The sequence below is a fragment of the Trypanosoma brucei genome (genome assembly GCF_000002445.2).
Source record: "Trypanosoma brucei brucei TREU927 chromosome 11 chr11_scaffold01 genomic scaffold, whole genome shotgun sequence".
NCBI classification, from domain to species: Eukaryota; Euglenozoa; class Kinetoplastea; order Trypanosomatida; family Trypanosomatidae; genus Trypanosoma; species Trypanosoma brucei.
The window spans coordinates 3,788,698-3,808,485 of record NT_165288.1 but is presented as its reverse complement, the minus strand read 5'-3'; the positions used below and the strand labels follow the sequence as shown (position 1 = coordinate 3,808,485).

The 19,788-nt window shown below is 47.1% G+C and overlaps 9 protein-coding genes across 9 annotated transcripts, besides 3 other annotated features; 1 reads left to right on the top strand and 8 right to left on the bottom strand.

Annotated features, from left to right (window-relative positions):
- Positions 1–205: 205 nt before the first annotated feature.
- Tb11.01.6170 (cleavage and polyadenylation specificity factor-like protein, putative) lies at positions 206–4,564 on the bottom strand (the record flags this gene model as incomplete). Its single annotated transcript, XM_824419.1, has 1 exon — positions 206–4,564. One exon carries the CDS (start codon positions 4,562–4,564, stop codon positions 206–208), a length of 4,359 nt encoding a protein of 1,452 aa, XP_829512.1.
- A 487-nt stretch (positions 4,565–5,051) lies between these two features.
- On the bottom strand, positions 5,052–6,842 carry Tb11.01.6150 (hypothetical protein, conserved; the record flags this gene model as incomplete). Its single annotated transcript, XM_824418.1, has 1 exon — positions 5,052–6,842. The coding sequence occupies one exon, from the start codon at positions 6,840–6,842 to the stop codon at positions 5,052–5,054; it is 1,791 nt and encodes a 596-aa protein (XP_829511.1).
- A 1,048-nt stretch (positions 6,843–7,890) lies between these two features.
- Tb11.01.6140 (hypothetical protein, conserved) lies at positions 7,891–9,594 on the bottom strand (the record flags this gene model as incomplete). The annotated part of the gene is made up of 1 exon (XM_824417.1): positions 7,891–9,594. The coding sequence occupies one exon, from the start codon at positions 9,592–9,594 to the stop codon at positions 7,891–7,893; it is 1,704 nt and encodes a 567-aa protein (XP_829510.1).
- A 531-nt stretch (positions 9,595–10,125) lies between these two features.
- Tb11.01.6130 (hypothetical protein, conserved) lies at positions 10,126–11,796 on the bottom strand (the record flags this gene model as incomplete). The annotated part of the gene is made up of 1 exon (XM_824416.1): positions 10,126–11,796. One exon carries the CDS (start codon positions 11,794–11,796, stop codon positions 10,126–10,128), a length of 1,671 nt encoding a protein of 556 aa, XP_829509.1.
- Positions 11,797–12,161: 365 nt separating this feature from the next.
- Positions 12,162–12,944, bottom strand: Tb11.01.6120 (polypeptide deformylase, putative; the record flags this gene model as incomplete). The annotated part of the gene is made up of 1 exon (XM_824415.1): positions 12,162–12,944. The coding sequence occupies one exon, from the start codon at positions 12,942–12,944 to the stop codon at positions 12,162–12,164; it is 783 nt and encodes a 260-aa protein (XP_829508.1).
- An 808-nt stretch (positions 12,945–13,752) lies between these two features.
- Positions 13,753–13,786: a microsatellite.
- A 301-nt stretch (positions 13,787–14,087) lies between these two features.
- Positions 14,088–14,585, top strand: Tb11.01.6110 (hypothetical protein; the record flags this gene model as incomplete). The annotated part of the gene is made up of 1 exon (XM_824414.1): positions 14,088–14,585. One exon carries the CDS (start codon positions 14,088–14,090, stop codon positions 14,583–14,585), a length of 498 nt encoding a protein of 165 aa, XP_829507.1.
- Positions 14,304–14,331: a microsatellite.
- Positions 14,586–14,676: 91 nt separating the features above from the next.
- Tb11.01.6100 (hypothetical protein, conserved) lies at positions 14,677–15,957 on the bottom strand (the record flags this gene model as incomplete). The annotated part of the gene is made up of 1 exon (XM_824413.1): positions 14,677–15,957. The coding sequence occupies one exon, from the start codon at positions 15,955–15,957 to the stop codon at positions 14,677–14,679; it is 1,281 nt and encodes a 426-aa protein (XP_829506.1).
- Positions 15,958–17,291: 1,334 nt separating this feature from the next.
- Tb11.01.6090 (RNA polymerase-like protein) lies at positions 17,292–17,864 on the bottom strand (the record flags this gene model as incomplete). The annotated part of the gene is made up of 1 exon (XM_824412.1): positions 17,292–17,864. One exon carries the CDS (start codon positions 17,862–17,864, stop codon positions 17,292–17,294), a length of 573 nt encoding a protein of 190 aa, XP_829505.1.
- A 172-nt stretch (positions 17,865–18,036) lies between these two features.
- Positions 18,037–18,081: a sequence feature (T-rich).
- A 225-nt stretch (positions 18,082–18,306) lies between these two features.
- Positions 18,307–19,635, bottom strand: Tb11.01.6080 (ubiquitin carboxyl-terminal hydrolase, putative; the record flags this gene model as incomplete). The annotated part of the gene is made up of 1 exon (XM_824411.1): positions 18,307–19,635. The coding sequence occupies one exon, from the start codon at positions 19,633–19,635 to the stop codon at positions 18,307–18,309; it is 1,329 nt and encodes a 442-aa protein (XP_829504.1).
- Positions 19,636–19,788: the final 153 nt, after the last annotated feature.

Sequence of the window (19,788 nt, the reverse complement as noted above, 5' to 3'; positions counted from 1 at the left end):
TGATGTTTGGCACAGGGAGGAGGAAATGGGCGCAGTCCGGACGAATAATTGCGTTCCCTTTTTTAAAAAAAAAAAGTTACTAGAGCCAACCAGAGTATGAGTCGAAATAGTACCGCTACTGTGGCTTTTTCCCCCTTCGACAACACATTATTATTGATGAACGAAACCATTAAAACATCAGCGTCAATGCCTGAGTAACAAAACGTCAAAACAAACCACATTCTTCATGCACAAGCGCAACAATATTTGCTACGCGGTCCAATTGCGTGTATGCGGCCCTCGCAATAGCCTTCCGGGAACGAAGGTCGAGAGAAAAAAGTCCCCGAAGCAGCGGAGCCGGTACAAGCATTTCCTTCCCGCGTAGTGAGTTCCGCGGGGACCTTTGATTAAGGCTGAGAAACATGCGTGGTGTCAGTCCCGCCTCACAAGGAAGGTCTATCTGTAAACGACGTGTAACCCACAACGCAGTGCGGTTAGCCTGTTCGCCGATGGGCACGATAAAGCCAATTTCACCGTAGTTACTTACGTACAGAGTCACGCTGGAATTTCCCGCAGTTGAGCGGAAGCGAAGGGATTTCACAAGACTACCGCTGGGTAGCCGGTACTCACCATCAAGTGAGAGAACCGACTCGAGGACTTTGGGGTGCGTGCCTGCATCCGTTTCCTGCACGCGTGGAGTGTATCCCATTATTAGCACGTTACGTTCATCGTCGGAACAAAGAATACCGAACGCACGGTCGTGGTACATCATGTCACAGTGGACAACGGACACCGCACTACGGTCCCTACCCAACACAGTTAAAGTGTGGTTCTCCTCGTTAAAGCGTGCCATCGAGCAAGAACGGCAAAGATCACCATAAATAATATAGTTTCGAAAGACAGATAACCTCGTTGCGTACATTCCCGCGTACAGGAAGGCACTCACCACCAATTTCTTTGTTTCCCAATCGTAGCGAAATATTTTGATCGTTCCACCCACTGCGACTGCAATTTGGGAACAGATTCCCGCTACCGCAGTTGCCGGACCATTCAGTGGTTCGGAGTGAAGTTGTACAATAGAGCGCCTTCCCTTAATGTTCCTGGACGCCAACAAAATGATGCGGCCTCTGCACGTAACATCCTCCCCCAAGGGAAATGCAGTGCATACGACACATACGGGTGCCGTAGCTGACCCGTCTGCGTTTGCGTCTTGGTGTATCTCAACCATTTGTGCGCCCAGCACCTTCTCATTTTCGTCAAGCATTAACTTATCTGTACAGTCCCATCCCTTCTTAAATGTCGAGTGGAGGCGTACTTCAAACCTTTCTGTCAAAGGTACCCGCACACCAGTGCCTGGCTTAATGGCCGGCATGTTGCAAACGGGTGCCTCCGTTGTTACACTCTGAACAGTGTTCGAATCTTCATCGTACTGAATCTTCAGTTGTACGTCAAAAGATGCACGCTGAGGACGAAATGGTACTTTTTTTGAAGTTACGACGAAACAGCTTCTCCCTGGGGGGTCGTACACAATGAAATGCGGTGTTGCGCCAATGTGGATACGTCGCCTCAGCCACCCATTTCCACCTGGACTGCAATAGGTATTCATAACGGCGAAATCAACAAATCCCTCACAACAGTAAATGAAACCCCCAGGCATAGATGTAAATGGAACGAAGCCGCGTACGAGTCCAGGGGCCTGGTGACGATACGCTACGAGTTGACGGGTACGGTTGTCCCACATGAGAAACAATGGATGTTGTCCGCAGACATATGCTCCAGATTGGCCCGCCACAGCTGCAAATGGTATAATGCGCCGGCTGCAGTGTCGCACCGACTGCGTGTCGTTCTCTATCATGGTACGCTCACTTTGCAGGCGCATCTTTTTCGCCTCAATAGATTCGATAACTTCACGGACGGCTTTCGTATCAAGAAAGTGGTGAAACTTCTTGATTAGGCGGAGTGGACCAAACTTATCAGGCCCCACAACGTGATATACAGCCAACTCACCCGTACCAAGTACAACAAGAAGGGCGGTTGCCACGATCCCACCAGGATCGGTAGCGGATTCTTCTAGTAAGTTCAACACCTCCACGTGTGTCACGTGGGGAAGATCGTCACTGGCAGATGGTTCCTTTGTTGCCTCAGCAACTGGTTCCTCCGAAACAGTGTACGGAGGCAACGTACCCATCTGAGGGATTATCCATTGTATACTTCCTGTTTCCGCATCTTGAATCATCATTGTGAGACTTGACATAAACATAATGATGGACTTGGGCTCCCTCCAGAGTGTAAAAGCCACGACACCTGCAGCGAATTCCTTCCTCTGCGGCGCTCCTCCCATCTCTGAAAGCGTGAACTGCAACAACACTCCACCGTCTAGGAGAACAAATAAAGCTTGCAACTCAGGGGCAAGACATGCAGATTTAACCTGCCTGTTCTCATCCAAATCCCGCTCACCGGAAAAGGAGAAGCGGTGGAGTAATTTTCGTCCATTAGACGATATAATTCGACCCTCCTTTTCCGTCAGCTGAAGCAAGGCACCCAACCACGGAACCCCCGCCGCAAAAACAGTACGACAATTAGCAATGAACTCCGAATGCCGTTCTTGCTGTACCGACTCCCCCCGAACAGTGAACGGAATGGTAAAAGAAAGGCCGGTCAGTAAAAGTCGTGAGGGCGGTCCCGCGACGTTCTGAGCTGCCCCTTCCCTATCATCCCCCTCTGTTCGCAGCCGTTTGGGGTTACGCGGTAGCTCCAAAAAGAAAGCTGACACAGCGTTGACTTTCTCACGGCGAACAACCGCATTTCGTATCGACTGACGCAGCACATATATGCAACCAGAACTGCCCTGTCCTGCACACACTGCTAAATCCATCACTGCACGACAATCCATGGAAGACAGATTTGGCATAGGATCCAGCGAAGTCATTCCAGCAAGCTCAGCAAACGGCGTCTCCTCAAGCCACGAGCCACCCGCTTCGGAGCGAGGTGTTGTGTTGGATCCCCCGTCAGGTAAGGCGCTGCAGTCGACAACATCAACATCCCTAATTGAACCTATCGCCTCCATACTCTCCACAACTTGGAAACGACTTTCCATGCTGCTGCCTTGTGGGCGAACGGTTGCTATACAAGAGTCACTTACCGCGGAACCCAGAAACATTAGACGTTCACTTATTGGAGTTATGCTCGAGCAGTAGCACCCGGATGTCAATACGGCAATGCGTATGTCGTGAATGTTGGATCCCTGAGAGAGGAACTGAAGCATCAGAACGACACCATCGTCCTCTGACACAGCAACAGCTTGTAACGACCCTTCATCATCCTTACCCTCTAATGTGGCCGCCACACAATTAGCCAACGAAAGGTTCACTCGGAATAATGCGGTTGAAGACTCCAGTTTTTTGTCACACCAGTTTATCTTACCATAAGAGACAGCAGACGACTTGGAACTGGTGCACTCTTCCTTCCCTGTTTCGTTCCAGTAGGCACCATAACCTCGCCTCGTTGTGATGTGCATAATCGTGTTAACGCCGAAGCAAATTACACCCGACATGGCCTGTGAGATAGAGCCCACCGGTAACATGTGAGTTACGTTGTAAGGGACACCATCAACCTCCCCAACGAGTAATAGCTTCGGGAGGGCACTCGCCGTACCGGAGATCTGCACCCAAGTAACTTGCTGAGAAAGCATATTCGACTCAACCGCTTTTGTACGCCACTCCACGAGTTTCACCCGCCCGGCCCATGTTGGCTTCCGCTCACACAATATGGCTAACAGAGGTTCACCGAGGGTACCGATAAACTGCACGTCGCGTACATAGCGAATCGAACTCTTCAGAACCTTTGAAAGGGTGAACATGGAAATAGCGCCAATGCGTAGAAGCACACTTGATGATCCGACAACCTTTGAGCTGTTTTCCTCAGGTGACGCGCCTCCACATGCGGCGTCACTCGACTCTGCCACCTTATTTTCTTTAGTTTCCTCATCGTAATCCCCCTCGTCACCCCAGTCATCTGCAACGCCCAATGCGGAAGGGGTGGCACCCGGGATATTTGGTTCCTCAGCATTGTCGGGCTGCTGTGCCTCGGATTTCAAGGCGCCCTCGGATGTCATTGGCCCCAACAGCGGAAGAAGGAATAAGTGCCGTCGCCGAGCCAACACAATCACAAACCTTCCAGTGGGATCTGCTCGCATGATAGGTTCCAGAGGTGTCATGTCGCGTGAAACCTCACGGTCATCCAACTGTACAAGCAACACTGTACGGAGACGCATCGACAGCAGGTCGTACTGGACAAATGATACATGAAAATCGTCAAAGCACATCACAAGAACATCCACACTAAATCCAGTCGGCCTGCATACTGCAACACATGCAGGCGGGGCATTCAATTGTATCCCTGTGACATATAAGAGTCGCTTCTCACCAGATGGCAGATCCTGTGGTACACGCCACAATTCTACGTGATTCTTCTTGAAAATAAACAATTCCCTAACATTGTCCGGTAAACCTTCAGAGAATCGTCCCGATACGGAGTGTGTGACTGCAGACGCGGGTAACGACGGCGCCACAGTTGCATGCAGCATTGTGGTTCAACACAGGTAATGGGGAGGAAGGACTACCGGTTTCTTTTCGGTTAAAATGACTACCGTACGATTTTTTGTAAAAAAAAAAAAGGGACCAAAATTTAAATATGAAGACCAATCAAAGGAAATGTGGGAACGGCACTTGTGCACCACAGGTGATTCAGTACTTGTATTCAAGTACGAAAGGTACGTCGATGCCCGCCCCTAAGCAGAAAAGGAAGAAAAAAAAGAAGTTTCAGAAGGGAACCAATGCGATACGATGGTCAGCAGGGAGGGCAGAGGCCATATGCGAGCTCTGCACATAAAAAAACAACAACCGTGTAACTAACTGTTACAGGTGATAGCATTTTCACCCATGGAAGCGTTGAGCACCATCACCCTTTTGCCGATAGAAACGTTACGATAAAAAAAAAGATTCTTCACACAATTATTCTTCCCCTCGCTTCCGAATTAGAGGAGAGGGGAGGAGGCGACCACGCTGCGAATGCTATGCGTGGGGACACCTTAAAATGTCCTGCAGCATGCGGATGAGGGTTGAGCTCTCCAACGTCCGTACCTCCCTGATCAAGCAGTCAAAATTCAGTTGGAAAGGATGAAGTTTGGCCGCTCTAGAAGCATCAAAAGAAGATGAAAGCAAAATAAAAAGGGCAAACAACATCAAAGTTGTTGCCGCCTCCGGGACACGTTCCCTCGGCCAAGACCCAAGGTAAAAAAGTGTCACAGTAATGAGGTTTTGACACTGGTCAGAAATATGGGGGTATTCCACAGTTTTTGAAACAAAATTTTCGGTTAGAACAAATGCCACAGCAAGGTTGGCAATTAGTGCGGCTCCCGTATAAACGATAGCAGGGTTTCTATAATCCATCACGGCTTGCCCAGCGGCCGCCACCCACATTTGTGAGTACTCAGCAGAACTCAGTGCCACAGCCCCATGGATGCTACCACCCATATTGCACAAAAGACGCAGTAACGCAAGCCTGCCCTCCGCCGTCAGGTTCATAAAGTTACGGACAGTCTCAGATAAAGCACAGAGAAGGAGAGGATGAAAAGCACAGGTACATGAAACCATCTTGTGAAGAACAGCAACCCGCAGGCTGTTCAGTATGGGCCCCCTGAGTGTTGGTGTTGTGTGTATGAGCGCATATGTTGCAAGGTTGACGTATTCAGTAACATAATCTGGATCAATGAACTCAACTCCCGCGCATAAACCTTGCACACATCGCAGGAAATTCATCGCTGGTGGCTCTATGGCCTTATGCTCCAACAACCGCCTTCCATAGGGTTCTACCGCAGCAAGGGTGCGATGACAACTTGAGGGGTCACTCACACGAAACAGTGTAACACTCGCTGGAGGAGTTGTATTAATGACATTATTGGCAATGCACCTCCTCGCCCTCGTCAGGCAGGCCTTCCGCTCACTCATTCGCCTTCTCTGATTTTCAGCAGCCACATATTTCATACCTCCCAAAAAATGCACCAGCAGCTCCACCACACCGGTCCCTACGGGTGTTTTCACAATCGTGTCGATGGTTTCCGTTAGGTACGATGGCAAAGATGCTTCAGGTCCCATGAGAAAACTGATTGCGTCCGAGGTAAACGTGTGACAATTGTGCTCCGTTGGATGATAAGAATGGAAAATGTATGTGCTCCTCGAACGTTGACCTGCCCAATCCAGGAAAGAGCTAAGCGGTTTATTGGTGTGCCCAATTTCGACCTTGTCAAACTTCTCACCGAAGCGCGTTCGACCAGCACAAGTAACTGTTATGCCACCTTCAAAGAAAAACTCCATTCCGTAGCACACCACAGCACTATGATAAACACCCTTAACGTATTTCCCCGTTACTTTTTTGCTGTGCCGATGCAGAATTCCATGACTTAGCTCATAGATATGCAGGTACACAGGAGTTACGACTTTATTTTCGTCTGATGCGGAACATGGTAAGACAAAAGTTATACGAGAAGACGCCAAACCACAACTGAGACTATCATTACTCTGCTGGAAACACGGAACGTCCTTCGGCACAGAACCGTGATTTGCGGACTCTGTTAAGGCAGTGGAATTCGGTTCCTTACCGCCTTTTGCCGCGTTGGAGGGGGGGACAATATGTTCGTTAGTTAACCGTGGTGGGAAACCAATGGATGCACCACCACTCAGTTGTTTGTTTACCTTTTGTCGTTTGCATTTCCCCCTCCATTCAGTACACTGGGTTTTACCACGGCGTGTAGCAGCGCCATTGGTTGTTCCATTGGATTTTCCAACGTCCACCAAATTTTCCATCAGCTTCAGAAAGGCAACGAGCCTAAACACCAAATAACCAGGCAAATATAGAGTGAAAGTTCAAGCGAGACTTTCAACCCAAAAACAAAAAAAAATAATTAACAAAACACGGATATAGACTATAACTATCTGTTAATAAGAATGGGTGTAATTTAATTCGTTCAAGATCGCGCAAGAATGTGTGTGCGGTGAAACGGAGTGGTACCTTGTCCCTTTCGTTTAATTTTAGTTACCTTACGCTTTATTTTGGTTACTCCTGATACGTTACAAGGAGTAAATTAGAAGAAAAACCAACACAGCCATTCGGTTGTGAAATAACATAGCAAAATAGAATGGTCACCAATGAGAAAATGTATGCTTATATATTCAAGTAAGATTGTAATGCGAGTTCTATAGCTCAGATAACACACAGAACAGCGACGATATGCGAGGGAATGTTAACAAACTTCATCAAGAAAGGGGGGGGAAGTTATTTTTGATGGGTGAGGGGAGAGTAAAAAAAAAAATTCTAACCGATAGTTGAAAAAAAAAAGAACACGAATAAACGAAAATACACAGAAAGAGGCAGCAGCTGCAACTACATGCGGCGGCTTTTTGAGAATTTTGGGTAAATAAACAGAAGCTCACACGTCGTCTCAAAAAAATATCTGAGGGAAGAGACGGAAAGATTACCAAACGTACAGATGCACATTATATGCTGAGTAAAAAGTATAAAAGAGAAGGGAGAGCAAACAAAAAAAAAAGATTCAACGGTAACGAAACTTCCGCCACTCGCGGAAAAGGGTAGGTCAAGCAGTCTCGTACCCATACACTCATTTCAACGACATTTTAAAATTTTCTTTTACCGCACTCTTTTTTTTAAAAAAAAGAATGCACGAACACGAAAAACAGAAATTAAAGAAACATATGATACATTTCTCACCGCTCAATGATCTCCTTTTCGCCGCTTACTCAACAGAGGAAATTAAACCGTAATAAAAGCAAAAAGCCAAACATAAGTGAACTAGAGGTAGTTATTTTTATTGTACATTTACATCCTTTATAGTAATTACAAGGGACAAAGTATTGTTTTTTTCTTTTCTGAGTGTGGTGATACATCTGGCAGCGCAAGGGATTCACTACGCCAGTTTTTCAGTCTATCCATCTCCATTATTTTCCCCTTTATGTTTTTGCGGAAGAGTTCCTCCTGGTCATGTTCATACCGCTTCATGGAGATGGTTCGGAATAGTTTTCTGCGACGTTCTTCAGCCTCCATTTCCTTCTTGGAAAGACGCACACAATAATGATCTTGTTTCATTTTTAGTCGTCTGTCCGCGCGTTTGCGGTTTGTTAGAGCAATGTCACGCTTGGTGGTCAGAGCCTCCAAACGTACATTTGTCCACTTGCTCTTTATCTTTTCAAGAACTTTCTTCGCACTGCGCTCCTTCTTTTCGTGCAGTTTCAAAGTCCGCTGGAACTCTTTCTTCTCACGCTGGAGTCGAAGTTCACGCTGGCGCTCTTTGTCCCGCAGTGTTTCCATGTATTCTTCATGTGTGGGAGGTTTATTTATGTTGGCGCGAGCTCTGATAGATGCTACGATGGTACCTGCTTGTCCAATTTCATCCATTTCACCGAGGTAAATTTTCATCTTCCTGAATTCATCCATGTTACGGGCCAATTGCATTCTCGCTAAGCGCATAAAAACCGCAGTCCTCCGTTCTTGCGCTGTTCTCTGTGGCAAACACACGATATCGCTCCTCTTCCCTTTCTTGGTTGCCTCCACTTCTCCATCTTGCGCAGCACTCTTTGAGCGTGCCGAATCTTGCGCCGTAGCATTCGACTCGGTATTACTGCCGTTCAGTCCCCTTTTGGCAGTTTGTTCCATGAATTTTTCTAGTAATGAGGCGCTGTCGACTGCGTACAGTGAAAGAGTGTGTCGATACCTCTCGAGATCTTCCGCCTCTTGAGCGAGCGTTTCATCACTGCGCCCGTGCCGCGGAATCGGAGGAAATAGTGGAGGGTCAGATGGGGGGACAGGTCCATGTTTACGCGCTTTCCTCCCCGACTGCCTGCTGCGAGAAGGGCTGGAACGACACTCCTCAGAGTATTTTATGATGGGAGCTGTGGCAGAGTGACCCCCACGGCGTACCTCAAGGTCCTTCACCTCGAGTTCTCTCCCAAATAGTACTTTACTACCCCTCCTACCTCGAGCAGCAGCTGCTGTTGGTGAGGTTCGACTCATGTGCATAGGCGACCCCGCCATCGGTGAGCGGAAAGTTTCGGTTCCCGAAGGTGAACGAACAAAAGATGCACCACCACTCCTCCCCAATGATCTTCTCAACCTAAGCCCTTTATGTATTTCCCCCGTAAGAGAAAACGCTGGCGATGAAGGGTGAGCACTGCCTACCTCATCGCTCTTATCTTCTCGCTCCTTTTCCAACTGTGCTAACAACTTCTCTAACACTGCCTTCGGTATCCGTGGTGCTCGCGGTGCGTCAGGGTACTGTTGGCATCGTTTCTTCCACCTGTCAGATACGTTGCCCTGAAGAACAAGTTTGTTCCTAATAACGAGCACTTGCCGAATTCGGTTCTGTCTCGTGCGCTCATTTAGCGTGTACCGCACGAGGATCGCACTGGAGCTGTCGTTGTCTGACTGTTTGAAAGACTTCTTGGCCCTATACAACAAATCCTTCGGCTCAATGCCGATTTCATCGCAGGCTAATACGGCAGCCTCTCTGTACTTGCTGAAGAGGGTCGCGTACGCGGTATCCATCGAGAGGTCGTACTAAATCTAAAGATAGAAGAACAATGAGGCAAACAAGGAGGAGAATGAAACAAGGCAATTCGAAGTGAAGGAACGGCAGAATCTGGTATGTAAGTTGTTGCTACGACATTACAAAAATAGAATAAAATAAATTAACCCCCTAATTTCGGTGTGGGATAGTAGTACAAACCAGTACCTACCTACTGCACGCCGCTTCGTTGTTGAAAACAAACAAATGCACGTACCAGCAACAAAAAAAAAACGTCCGCAGGGTGTACAAACGCATAGAAATCCATCCGCATGATGAGGGCATCGAGCAAAAATCATGCACGCGTAGTAAACCAGATTAAAAGAGAAATGGGTTTTACAATTTACGCCATATGAAAGAAAATATTTAAACTCGTGAAAGGAACAAAATAACTTGCCTTGACCGCTTTATGCAAGTCTGTAGTGCAATAATACAAATAAGAGTGAAAAGGAAGAAGGAGGCACACATGCCCCTCAAACATACAATATATGTATATATATATTTGCTGTTGCCTAATCAATTATGAAGACGACACCGGGGGAAATCGTTGCCTCTCCTGCTGACGTCGCGGAACCATCATCACCGTCATCATCGGAAATGTCAATAACCGTTTCGTTACTAGCAGCACGAACGGCAACAGTGCGAGATGTACGAAGTAGCACTGAAAGCTGGCGGGGCGCGCCACACACTTCACAGAATATGATGAAACCACCATTGTTGTTAACGCTACATCTTCTGCACTGCCACAGTTCCAAGTGCTTACTGTGTCCTACCACACCGGCCTCACGGGTTGTAGCAACGGTAAAAAGGCGCTCACGTTTAACAAAGGTGGCACAGTTCTCAAAAAGTCGCTGCAGATGAGGAACATTGTCTAACAAATCGTCACAAAGCGCAGTATCTCTCCCACTTAATCCATTAAGAAGTAATTCCAACTCCATTGCCAAACAGAGAAGGTCTTCTTGCTCTTGACTACTTATGAAATCGTCACTAAACGCCTTTGTTTCAGTGAGAAAACGGTGAATCATAGCTATCCACGTGTGAACAAAGTTTGCGCCATGGTTCTTCTCTGTCAGATGCGCCAACTGATGCAGTGCATGCGCCAGCACACAGGTAAATGTCAAAGGCTCGTGGGGATTATTCGGTGAGCGGAGGCGAATGCTCAGTGTGTCGCACTCGTTGCTATTCTTGAAACTAGATCTTGACATCACACGCTTCAATGGAGGCGCGAATTCCTCAAGACATGCCACACTCCACCGCATTTCCTGTAGGATAGGAGCTAACGCATCAGCTACTCGGCCCAAAGTCATGGTGAAGAGCAAGTGGTCGGACGACGCTGCCAACGCTTTCACGGTATGAACAGTGTTCGTTCCGTCAGCTGTACGTCCTGACTTGAAGCGACCGCACGCCTCACACTGCACAAGAGCACAGTGATTATGAAAAGAACACCGTTTACAACTCCACTCCTCAACTTGTTCGGTTGAGTCGCCCACCTCCACACAGAACTCACACTTTCCACGCAGAGCATCAATGACGCCATCGCAGTTATCACAAGTCCACAAACCGTCATTCAACTCACTCCCTACTCCCGTTTTGTCGTGTGCACATCCATAACACTGACCATTTTCACTCGATTGCCGGCGCCTCTCCGCAGCCTCAGAAAGAATGCGCCGCATCGCCTCTGGCTCGCGAGGAAGTGGAACTATTCTGCTCCCGCCAAGACGCCTACCACTGCCTGTATGACGACGATCTGGTGGGGCAGCAGCTTCCCTCTCTAGCGAAGCATTTAGATCTAATCTGCAACACTCCACTGAAAGCTCTGTGTACAGTTCCCAAAAGTGCCGGTCGTGCTTGGAGTACTTGCAGTGGGCAAGCTCATGCAAAAAAGTACAAACCACCTCATGAAATGGGAAAAATGTGTTCTTCTCCTTGGGTACACGAAATCTAACACACACTTCTTCCCCTCTATTAAAATTTTGCCCCAGCAGCCGCGCGCTACGCGGGTAAAATTCTTTCAAGCGGTGTATCTTCCAGTTGTGTGCTCTAAGGATAGGCCGACCGATGATCAACAGTTTCTGGAGATAATCCTGCGCTTGATGATCATTTGTCCATCCCAATGTTGTAGCAGTCTCGATGACTTCAGACTGCTTAACGCCAATGCTAGAAAAGTGTGTCGTAACCGGCATGAGGTTAGCGCTCTTCCAAAACCAATAAATATACTTTCCTTCAGTCGCGAATTGAGAACTGCTTTCGTTTCACGCGTCCTACAAATTTGCGTTAAGTAAACATAAGAAATAGAACAGAGGAGAGTAGTTCGACGACTGTCGCACAGATCTGGTAGGAAAGCACAACACTACGGTAAACCAACGAACATGGGGAGAAATTATTTTTGCCAAAAAGCGATTCAAAGTGTGCGGTAACAACATATGTAACCATACAAACAACAACATATTTCGATCGTCATTATCACCACTTCCATTCGAAAGCGAAAACAAAAAACACACACAGAAACGCACAGCAAGCCGGCTTCAGGACGTACCCCCACAAGTTGTTAGTGGCTCAGGCGAGCGTCCTCAAACTGCTGATTCATACTTTGCGCATAAAACCACTCCATTCCTGGTGGGATAATTGGTCCGTTTTTGACATAATCAAAGAACTGATGGGGGGAAGTCATATACGCTTCTGCAGAAGGGAAATTTGGGGGCCACAGATCCCTCTGACCCATTGCAATTCCACTTACGATGAACTCTGGTCCCTGTGCCTGATCAAGGATAGTCCTCCCACTCAAGTGATCCAACTCATGCATGAGGCAGCGCGCACGCATGCCATCAAGTACTTCAGTTTTCTCGTTCCCGTACTCGTCCAAGCCACTGCAGGTGATGGATTGTGGTCGAATGACCCACGCCGTACAGGCTCCGCATGAGATGCAATTTTCCCACATGCCATACATTGGTGCTATAGAGTGACGATCATCATAACCGGGTACGGTGGGGTTCACCCAAACCTCGAAATTTGCCTCATTTGGATGACCCTTTATAAGAACAATGGCAGCATCCCAGTGGCCTTTCGGTGCGCTAAACGAAATACACTGAAGGTCAGTTGCCATCTTGTTGAGGTTAAGGAGTTGCGAATGAAAGAGTGGAGTATTCACCTGATGTCTTTCTAATCGCAGTGCCGGACGTGTTAGTGAACGATGGGGGTAACATGCCACTCGTGATTTAACCTGTGCCTCAAGTTCCATTCTGGCTGCCACACGCTCCTTAAGCCGCTGCTCTCGAGTGGCCGACCGCTTTGGGGCCCAAGCCGCAGTACATCGGAACAAATGCCGTAACATAGCCCAGGAACTAAGTTACACTCTTCCCCAGCCACGGTATTACAGTGATAATGTGGCTACGCTAGTATAATGATTATGAGCCCAATTCCATGCAAACGCATACACATATATCGAAAAGGATAACAATAGATCAACCAAAGTGAAAGGATGTGACGGAAGATTGCCAGTTGGGTTGAACAAAAAGTAGGTCGAGCAGGAAACATACACGAAGGAATGAAGACAACATGTGCACAAAAAATCAATGATGATTTTAAGAGTGCTGCCTGGAGGGAGGGAAGGGACACGTATGGAGAGCTTTTATGAAGAAACACATGCGAAACGGACCTCAAATTGCAACGAGGCAGGTGTACGAACGACTGAGTTTTGGAACACAGGTAAATACACCAATAAAATAGAAAAAAAAATCACTAACAAGCAGAACAAAATGTCAATAGAAAGGTTAATGACGAAACATTCATTTGCCTATGCGGTCAAAGCAGAGTGGCGCGTGACATATCGCAGTGTCAAAGCGCCTTTTTTCACACAACAATATTATTGTTCTTCCCTAAACAATTTGTTGCCAAGAAGGTTGCAATCTTCACTGTAATGGTGTGCCGCGTAATAACAGGGAAACGACGGTATCCAAATGAAAGAAAGACAAGGGAGCGCGGAAGCAAAACAGCAAAGATGAAGAAAAGGTCAATGGAGGGAAAGAAAGTGCGAGACGGGTCTCCCCACGCAGGTACAAGCGGGTCAAAATAAAAAGAGAGGAGTCTAACATCTTACACACGCGAAGTATTAATATTGGTCAACAACTTTACTGCCGCATTCCCACTCCGCCTCCCCTTCCCCCTCCCCTGCCCACGCACACACCGCCGGACCTCTTTTTCTCATGCAACCAAATATAGAGAGAGCTGAAGCTCCCAATCTTGCTTTGTTTTTTTTTCGCCCTCTTCCCTCGTTGTTCCTTTATCACACACACACACACACGCGAGCGCGCGCACACACCTATCGCTTGTAGACTCACTAATGTTCTCGCTACCCATAACACTATCATTGGCACACTAGATCGTGCATAAAACAAAATGTTGTGTTGCTGGGCCTCTGGGACATTACGCTTTGCCAAGTGCACAAGCCTCACTATTAAGATAAAATATCCTGGATATGAGAGGCAAAACAAAAAAAAGAAAAATATACAAACGTTTCAGCTCTCTTCCCAAGACGGAAACGTCAACTCTTCCAACAGTCCATTCACACACAACGTGCATCAGGGTACAGCATGTTTCTCACCACTTGCATGCTTATATATGCACATTAGTTAGCGGCATGTCACACCACCGCATGTGGCCCTCCCCCATCACACCCAGCCGCACAGACGCGACAACAACAACAACAAAAACAACAACAAAAAACGACACATATTCACCTCATAAAAAGAACACCAACACACCACATGCCAAAGGACGAAGTTACATCGTCAATTTGTGTCACTCCTTTTACAGCCCTACCGGAGATGAGACAGTCATATGGGTGACTAACGTGGTGCGTAGCTGCGCAGCAAAATACAATTACATCCCTCATATTCTCCATTCACATGAGACTTTGGTGAAGAGGAGATGCAACGAAAATGCAGCTAATGAAAAATGCCTCATACGATGTTAGTACATGGATAGAGACCAACATATAGGAAAGAAACGCTCATGTAACTTGTTCAAATCCCCACAAATTACATATTCCACCAACACCAGTACTTTTAACCAATCTGCTTTATCCACGAGATCAAGATATTTTCAGACACCTTCTCTTTGCTGACGAAACAACTGAAGACAGGATCGGAAAGTAACTCGATTGGAATACACGGGTCTGCTCGAGGGTTATTCACGAGGCATTTAGAGCACAAATGTAGAAGGGGTTGCGCCTCCTTCAGTCGTCTGCCAGTTGGATCATCGTGAATAAGTAGCTTCTCCACGTGCGGTTTTATATTCTGCTCCCAGTCAAGCACCTGAAGGTTGCCCTTGTAGAATTCATGACTCCTAAGTATTGGGCCCTCACCGAAATCATCCAACACAACAGTGCTATCAAAAAGTGGATCAATGCCCGTAAGAAGTGAAATGATTACAAGACCAATGCCCCATGAGTCTGCTTTCCGGCAGAAGAAGTCACGTGGAGAACGCCTGCACGGAGGCGGAAGTCTCCTTTGTGGTGGCTGAAGTCGCGGTCCTTTGTCACTACTGCTTCCTGGGCTTGAACTTACGAGTTCAAAATCACAGAGAGCAACACGACCTTCCTTTTCCTCCACTAGTATGTTTTCAAGATGAATATCATTGTGCGCGAAACCACTGTAGGAAATGCCGCTCACAGTGTGAGGAAGCTCCTCATTCAAACAAGCGGTTGCAAGTACGAGTTGAAACGAGATGGCGATGATGACCTCCATCTGTAGAATTGGTAAAAAGTCCTTCTTCCAGCGAAACGCAGTTCGCTGGTAGTTCACACCCTCCCTACTTTCTTGGTTACCCATAGTGTCATCACAGCGATTTATTATGGCATTACCTCTGCTCCCGTGTCGCTTTGATGCATAGATGAGTAACTCCTTTAGGTTCCTTTCTCGTTTCGCCATGAGAATTCCACGATCGACTCCATCAACACGGACGGTCGCCATGGGCAACACCAAGTACGGCAGTGTCCGGCATATGCTTTTCCGCATAACTGCATCCTCTGACTGATGATCATCGAGTCCCAAAAGTATTTTAATAAACTCAAATTCATTCTCGTTGATCTCCGTAGAGTACACTTTAAGAACAAGTTGGCAGTTCACGCTGCTTAGTCCTGGAGAACAACAACGCACGACGCTGTAGACCATAGAACCACGGTCACCGCCGTAGCCAATCGTTTCACCAACCTGGATTTCCCCGCGACGCTCACAATGGTACTGCCACATATTTGCATAAGTATCGACTTCTTCACCGTTGCTTTTCAGTTCGCGTAATGGTGGACATAAATTAGTTCGGTAATGTGGTGCGCAACCGCTTGACATTACCAAGAAACCCACAATCACCTTTCTCACCTATCAGCAAGAGTATATGTGACTTCAGTGGTCACGTCTCAGCGGTGAATGAAACGTGGTTGTGAGGTAACAAAACACGGAGTCGTGTGTAAAGGACAAGGTTGGTTACACGTCCCCACCTTTTCCCTTGCAAAGAGTGACACGACCGTATTGCTAACGCTCGCTCACTACCACTACCTCAAGAGGGAAGATGCGGATCCACTATTATTATTTTACCTTGGTGAGGTTCAAAATCGGCAGCTCTCAACAAACTGAATATCTCCTGTTATTCCCTCAACTCACCTTATTCAGTTTGCGCGTTGCGTTTTGATGCCTGTTGTGAAACCAGTATAGCAGCTAACGGGTGCTTCTCACGCACGCTGCTCAAAACAGGTACACAACCACTCTCAACCAACTATCACAGCTCCTAACTCTATGTAACGTACTAAATCATTATCACAAGCCACACATATGTGTATACAACAGAAGAAGAGCACGCAGAGAAAACTTTAAGTGCCGCTTGATGGTTCTTGCACTGTTAGTGAACAGGAAGCTCAGAAAAACTAACGTAAACGCGTTAACAGGGCAATATGTATATATATATATGCTATAATTTCGTCCGCGCCGAGTAGAAAAAAAAGATTAAGAAAAACTTTGAACAATATGCGCAGGAACGATAAAGACTAAAGTGGCACATTTGACACAATCATCTTCCCCATCGCGGCATCGCCCGCAGAACAATGTCTGTTCTACGCTTCTTTCATGTGATTAGTGCGCTCTTACGGAGAGCTTCTGGGTTTACATCCATTACCGTAAAACGGCGACCGGGCACCTCCGCCAGAGCGGCGGCAAGTGACCTATCCATTTGCAGTTTCCGTTGCAAAACCAACTCACGTTGGTTAAATCGGTACAACTTCCGCCAGGCGAATGCAAAGGTAACAACAGTGGCCAGTCCAAGTATCGCAAGTGACCATCGATACGCAGAACGCCTCTTGTCGTCTAACTCACTGGTGCGCTTCGACTCCCGGTCTCCAACATTGTCATGTTGCATCTCTCCTTTAGTTTACAATACACTTAACCAGAAGAAAATATTTAGGAAAATAAAGACTAGTCACTAGTAGAGGTAGAAGTCATCATTTGCACAAACGCACATGTTCTAAAAAATAGCCGATAGCACTGTATGTGCACAAGTCCGCGCATGCGTTGACTGAAAGATGCATATATGCATTTATAATCATTTAAAACTGTGATTCAGTCCCTCTCCGCTGTTCTTGCATTTCCTCATCCACATTTCTCTCAGTTTGCCACTTTCATTACAATCAACACTACAGTGGTCCTAAATAATTCCCTACCATCGAACCAACTGCCAGTACGCCTTCCGACTGTGGTGTCTCCGCAACCACACGTACGCGAACAATTTCCCCCTCCTTTACGGACCGTGCGCCATCTTTTGTGATCCAAATACCCCTCATACCATCACTTTCGTAAACCCACTCATTGCCCATTTGTCCACGACTAATGTACATGCGCCCGACGCCCATTACGTCACCCCACCAGCCCTCACGCTCCACACTACTGACTATCACGTCAATTACCTCACCACGGTGAAGTTTAAACACAAGCCCCTCGTACTTCACGAAGAAGGACACGCTCCCGTCATCCAACACCCTTCCTTCCAGCGAACTTGTGTTTAATATGTCGAGGACGGCAATAATGACCGCCGAAGAATTCTGATTTGTGCGGGCCAAACCACTTCGCAACGCATTTCCTAGCGATAGGTGCAGCGGCGTCCCCTCAACCGCCTTACGAAGGTACTCTTCAAGATGGCGGTGTAAGGTCCGCTCTAGAAGATGAGGCTCCACTTTTATATTCCTCTCCAATTTCATTTTGTAGAACATACCTTCTTTTTCTTTACAGCTCCACAGCGTCTGTACTCCAGAGTCTGGACTCTAAAATTTTTATTCACACACGCAGGAATCACAGGTCTTTTTATGTGCACTTGCTGGTGCACGTACGGAAAATATGTACCGTGAAACGCGGAAGCTAAACTTCTACACGATCACCTACACGAAAAAAAAGAAAGAGAGGTAAAAAAAAAAAAAAGAGGAGAGAAAACTACTCCTTCGAGTGGTTCACCATTCGAAAACCACAACTACAAGCGAAGGTATGGGAGCCGGTACATTTAACCCACAAATAATGAGTCACACATTTGCACAAGCAGAAGCGGTGTTTAAATTCGTCCTCAGTATATAATATATACACGTGGCGTGAAGCAACGAGAAAGTACACTTATACAGTTCATCTCGCATACTCACATGAACTACGATAAAAAGACAAATTTCATGTCTTGCGCTGGTACACTAACAAGTACGCCGCTTCGCCTTCAATCGCCTCCCGCATGGTGACATGTGAAATCCGCACGTCATTGCAGAGTGTAAGCACTTCTTCTCCCCCGGTAACCAATGAATTAGAACGCGCGTTCTCAGGTAAAGACGCGTTCACAATATACGTCACATAATGGCCACAACCCGTCGCGGAGCCACGGTGAGCCACAAACGCAACAAGTTGATACGTTCTTGCCGTCCCGCTCAACGTTTCATCCGAGCATATAGACTTGGGCAACACCAGCGTCTTTCCAAAGCGTACAATGTTATCGAGTTTTACAAGTTCACCCTCAGCTGTCACGGCCCATCTCCGTAGTTGGGCGAAGAGCACTAGCGGCAGCTGGTGCAGTTTCATTGTCTTTACCAAGTCTTTCGCACGTGAATCATCGTACACTTTCTCTGTCTGGAGTGTGCGTTCGAGGGCCTCCTCCAACGTGCACTCAGCATTAAAACCAACATCAACCTGTAACACAAAGAAGCGATCTAAAACAACGGAGGCGTGGCTTCGGACACGGCTCTTTCCCTTCAAGTGGCTTTGTATCGTACCACCAAACACAGCGTCGAGTAGAATCGAGTGGGGTCCTGTTTTCTCCTCGCGCAACGATCGGCGCTCACGCCCATGCACAAATGTCCATCCTTTTTCATCGCCACTATCAATCGCAGCACGATTACAGTAATGTTTTTCCAAAGAGCACAGCTCAGTATTTATCGTATCGAGAAGATGCTGTAAAAACTCAAGCGCATCTTCTTGCGCATAGCCGTTCATTCTGGCCAACAGCAAGTACGTCGAGGCGACTCCCTCATTTGCAGACTGAGCAACGGAGAGTTGAGGGGGGCTAATAGATTGATTAGCTGGTTTCGTCCAATAACTCAACATCCACTTGCCTAACGCAGAGAGTGTTGGGCACAACTCACTGTCGGAAGCAGAAATGATCAATTGAGCAAGGGGCGGGGTAAAAATTATTGCCTGGAGCATTGCGTTCATAAAACAAGAATTAGTTCTGTTCACGATTCCTTTTGCTATGGGTACATGGTTGAATTTAGAGGCAAAGGATCCCCTTTGACCCTTCCGCCGCATCCCCCCTTGCACGTCAAATGTGGAAAATGTTTCCAGGAGCTCCTGGTGTAAACTCATCAAATCGAGTCTGTCAATAACCGTTTGACTTACACCAATATGTTTGACATCGGGTTGCTTGCCTGCCAACCTTTGAGCGCCCCTTCGAGACCTCCTCTTAGAGGAAATAACAGCCGATCCCGGTGGAGCGGATGGTAAAACACTAGCCATTTCTTCGTCTTCGCCCCCTTCCCAGTAATACAAGGAGACACTGAAGATCTTCCTCTCAAGGGGATTTGGGGAGCAGGAAAGGATAAATTGAAAGGGAAAAGGGGGCAAAGCTGTAGCCGTCGGAAAGGAAAAAAATGAAAATGAAACAGTGGT